This window comes from Triticum dicoccoides, unplaced genomic scaffold, assembly GCF_002162155.2.
Source record: "Triticum dicoccoides isolate Atlit2015 ecotype Zavitan unplaced genomic scaffold, WEW_v2.0 scaffold54129, whole genome shotgun sequence".
NCBI classification, from domain to species: Eukaryota; Viridiplantae; Streptophyta; class Magnoliopsida; order Poales; family Poaceae; genus Triticum; species Triticum dicoccoides.
The window spans coordinates 1-4,719 of NW_021280520.1; the positions used below are offsets into that span (position 1 = coordinate 1).

At 47.8% G+C, this 4,719-nt stretch overlaps 1 protein-coding gene across 1 annotated transcript; it reads left to right on the top strand.

The window, feature by feature from the left end:
• Positions 1-1,981: 1,981 nt before the first annotated feature.
• Positions 1,982-3,852, top strand: LOC119346898 (alpha carbonic anhydrase 7-like). Its single transcript, XM_037615995.1, has 5 exons — positions 1,982-1,994; positions 2,137-2,244; positions 2,335-2,762; positions 2,843-3,678; positions 3,764-3,852. Exons 1-4 carry the CDS (start codon positions 1,982-1,984, stop codon positions 3,032-3,034), a joined length of 741 nt encoding a protein of 246 aa, XP_037471892.1. The 3' UTR covers positions 3,035-3,678; positions 3,764-3,852.
• The last annotated feature ends 867 nt before the right edge of the window (positions 3,853-4,719 follow it).

Here is a 4,719-nt window from a genome sequence, read left to right on the forward strand (position 1 = left end):
ATGTGGACAGCTGTAAGAAACGCCTCGTCCCAGAATTTGAGGGGCATAGAAGCTCCTGCTAGAAGGGCCAAACCGACCTCAACTATGTGCCTATGCTTGCGTTCGGCCGACCCGTTTTGTTGGTGAGCGTGTGGGCAGGATACATGCTGTGATATGCCAATGTTTTGGAAGAAGGAATTGAGTTTCTCGTATTCCCCTCCCCAATCGGATTGGACAGCTATAATTTTGCTGTCAAACTTCCTTTCAACGAGTGCTTGGAAGTTTTTAAAGACTTGAAACACGTCGGACCTTTTCTTAAGAAGATAGATCCAGGAGAACTTGCTATAGTCATCGATAAAACTTATATAGTAAATGTGTCTGCCAACAGAGGAGGGAGCAGGGCCCCACACATCAGAAAAGATCAATTGCAAAGGTTTAGTGGAGACACTAGTAGATATAGGATATGGTAGCTGATGACTTTTAGCACACTGGCATGAATCACAAATAGTTTCAATGTTTCGCTCACCAACAAACAGGAGCTTATTTTTCCTAAGTAACTTTTCAACTAAAGAATAAGAGGCATGTCTAAACGATCGTGCCATCGTATGGACAAAAGCTTGATAGCACGACAAGCTTGTTTATTGAATCTTCTAAACTCCGGAATCAACGGGTAGAGCCCTCGAACACATCTACCTCGATAGAGCACTTTCTTCGTTGCCTGATCCTAAATCAAAAAGAAATAAGGATGAAACTTGAGAAAAACATGATTGTCAGTAGCAATTCTATGAACAGATAGAAGATATTTGTGGGCATTACGAACATGCAAGATTCTTTTGAGATGTATTTTTTCGTTTGGGGGTACTAAAAACTGAATGACCAATGTGACGTATGCCCATACCTTCACCACCGGCCGTGTGGATTTGGTCTTTTCCACGATACTTCTCCTTCATGGTGACCTTCTCAAGCTCGTTGGTGATGTGGTTGGCGGCTCCGCTATCGACGTACCAATTTGTGTCGACCCCGTAGAAATCATCGGCAGCGGTAGCAATTTTTTCTTCGTGTTGCGAGGAATCACAATCATCATCTTCGTAGCGGTACCAACAGTCCCTCGCCGTGTGGCCGGGCTTGCCACAAATTTGGCAGCGAGGCAAGTACGGACGCGATCTGTTGGAGCCGCCACCGCGGCGCCCTTTTGAGCTGCCAGAGCGTCCGCTGCCGCGAGTGTTGTTGAAGGAGCTGCCGCCACCAACCTCCCCTTGCCACGAGAGGAAGGACGAGAGCGAGAGCCGCCACCGCGGCCTCTGGAGACAGAGTTGGCCGAGGACTTGAAGCCGCCGCCGGAGCCGTGAAACTGCGCCATGCGCTGATCAAAATTGCTAAGCATAGCGAAGAGCTCATCAAGGGTTACCGGAGTGACACGGGCGTCCAGGGCGGAAACGAGGGGCTGGTAGTCTTGGTCCAGCCCGTGGATGATGTAGGATATGAGCTCGTCGTCTTGGATTGGTTTTCCCACCGCGGCGAGTTCATCAGCGAGCCCTCTCACGGCGGCACGCGAAGAAGGAGGACACCGATTGGTTGCCCTTCTGCACGTTGATCAGCGCCGTGCGAATGTTGTTGACGCGGCCGAGTGACTGCGACGAGAACATGCTCGCCAGCGCCAGCCAGAGTTCTGGCGCCGTGGTGATCGCCGTCACCGTGACGAGCACTTCCTGGGATAAGTGTTGAAGTAGATATCCAAGGACCTGCTGATCCTCCTTCACCCAGAGCGGATGGAGAGGATTCGGCCCCTCGGTCGACGTGTCGTCGACGTAGTGGTAGACGTCGGCGCCCCGCAGCTGCGGCGTGATCTGGGTTCGCCACAGGATGTAGTTGGTGCGGGAGAGTTTCTCCGTGACTCCTCCGCTGAGGGTTGGCTGGAAGGAGGAGGTAGAGGAAGACATGCTGCGCACTTTGGTGGAGATGCGTTAGCTAGGGTTTTGGGAAGAAGATTGCTCTGTATACCATGTGCGAATGCGGTACACGTCTTGCCGATCCAGGCTGACGTGCTGCGTGTTAAATAGAGGGGTGCGAGCCCTAATACGCGTACAGGTTTGTTGGAGAGATTATATCTTGGGAGAGAAGAATACAAGAGATAAAACAAGATAAAGAGTACATGAGTATCCCGTATAACTACTCCTCCTTGGGTGGTGATCCTCCTTGCTGTACACGCCACCATATCACGCATATTATGTTTAACACCGGCAGCCAGAGCACAGCAAGAAATCGGTGAGCAGAAATCTTCTATAGACTCTTGTCTTAATTAACTCTTGCGCCATTGATTAATTCCTAACGAGTACTTATATCTCTTGCATGCAGATGATGAGTCGGAGTTCAGCTACGACTGCGGGGCAGAGAACGGGCCGGAGAACTGGGGCAAGATCAAGGAGGAGTGGGCGATGTGTGGCACCGGGCGGATGCAGTCGCCCATCGACCTCTCCGACCGCCATGCCGCACAGGCGCCGAACCTCGGATACCTCAACCACTCCTACCTCCCCGCCGAGGCCTCCATCGTCAACCGTGGCCATGACATCGCGGTGACGTTCCAGGGCGGTGCCGGGAGCTTGTGGATCAACGGCACTGCTTACCACCTCAGGCAGGTGCACTTGCACTCCCCCAGCGAGCACCACCTAAACGGCCGCCAGTACAGCTTGGAGATCCACATGGTTCACCTCAGCGCCGAGAACAAGGCTGCCGTGATCGGCCGCCTCTATAAGATTGGTAGGCGCGACCATTTCCGGCACAAGGTACGTACTTCTCTCCAACTCCAGTAACTTTTTTTCTTCTAAATCCGTGGCCTGGATTTGAACCAATCCGTTGCATGCAGCTAGAGCCTTACCTGCGGAGGATGGCAGACATGAAGGAGAAGGATGAGAAGGTCGGCGTGGTGGATCCCTGGGAGGCGAGGGGCGACGGCCAAGCCTACTACCGGTACATGGGCTCCCTCACCACGCCGGCGTGCGACGAGGGGGTCATCTGGACCGTTATCAAGAGGCTACCTACCTTGCTACGTTGTTAATGACTTTTATCGATCACATTTAGGCCTTGTTTGTTTGGCCTTTTGCGTCTACTTTTGCAGCTTTTCCACATTAGCCGAAAAGCCATGAAAGCTCCCAAATAACTGTTTTTTGAAGCTTTTATGGCTTTTGGTTAATCAATAAAATATTGTTTAGCTTCAAAAAGCCGTAAAAGCTCTAAAAGCACCTATTTAGGAACTTTTATGGCTTTTTGGCTAAACTGGAACAACTACAAAAGCAGAAGCAAAATCTCAAACAAACAGGGCCTTAGACCGTTAATGCTAAAATTATGGGCATACGGTCACTAACGCCCCTGATATTCTCTAACAATAGTGATCCAAATTTTAAAACTAACTATGTGCTTTTACAGGTTGCCACCGTGTCAACTCACCAACTGAAGCTTCTCACGGACGCTGTCCACGATGTATTGCTCCGATCTTTTTCAAGAAAGCAAAGTGCATAAATTTGTTTGTTTGTACTATGTGTAGGGCTTTGAGATGAACGCGAGACCGCTTCAGAAGGTGAATGGCAGAGATCTCAGCTTTTTCTGCCCTGATGATGACCATGAACGCTATTACGCTGCTGCTGATCATTAATTAGCTGTATACTTGAGCCAACCTGATGGATTGACAGCATGTGTGCTAATGTAAGATAATATCAGTATATACCTTCATTTGACTAGCTTACAATTGTCGGCGAATAATTGTTTCTAATGAAAACTATATATTCAGGTGTTGGCACCGGCGAACAAGAGCAATGACATGGAACATTGCAAACGATCGTGACTCTGCCACAAGCAGGGATATTTGTTGGCCTTGGCACCGTTCTTATAATTCCTTAATAAAGTCGAAGTCACAGATGTGTTGTTGTTGTTATCTTCAATACTTGGATAATAAGAGTCCAATCGCTATCTTATATGTGTTTTCCTTCCTTCTATTGCAATAAAAAGCGCGTCGATCACGGCATTGCCATTTTCTTGACAACATGTGCTAGATCATAGTTTTTGTTTCCTGCAATCATTGCACATCAGATCGAATCTAATGTGTCATTTTATTATGTATAGTAGTATCCTTGTCATCTATAAGTCCAGTCTTTCATTCTTTTCAGTGTTTATTTAAATTTATGTATAATTATCCTTCAAGAAAGTGTGCTACAGATCCCTATCTGTTTGTTCATCTTCCTTATTTACCACACCATAGACGTGCTACTACATCCAGTTGGCTTGGTAGTATCATGCATGTGCATTTCCTGCACGTTTTTCTTAAATTATGTCTTGACTCTTATCATGAATTGCACCATTCATGATTCATGCATGTGATCGACTAGGCAGTTAGCACACACCAGGGGATGTGCATGGGCCAGCCAATAATGCCATGCATTATGGCACACCTGTGTATAAAGGACAGTCCATAGAGCATCTCCCCTAGGCTGTACGAGATGGGATGCAGGAGCATCTCCCGTACGACGTCGTGCTCACTTTTCCCGGGCCCTTGTCAATTGTCCGTATCACATAGGCTGCGCGTCAAGGTAGGGCCTGGAGATTCGCATGGTTATACCACAGGCAGTCAGAGGGCGCCAACAAAACTAGATTCACGTGATATGCGGAGTTGGTAAGCACTCCAATATATATATATATATATATATATATATATATATATATATATATATATATATATATATATATATA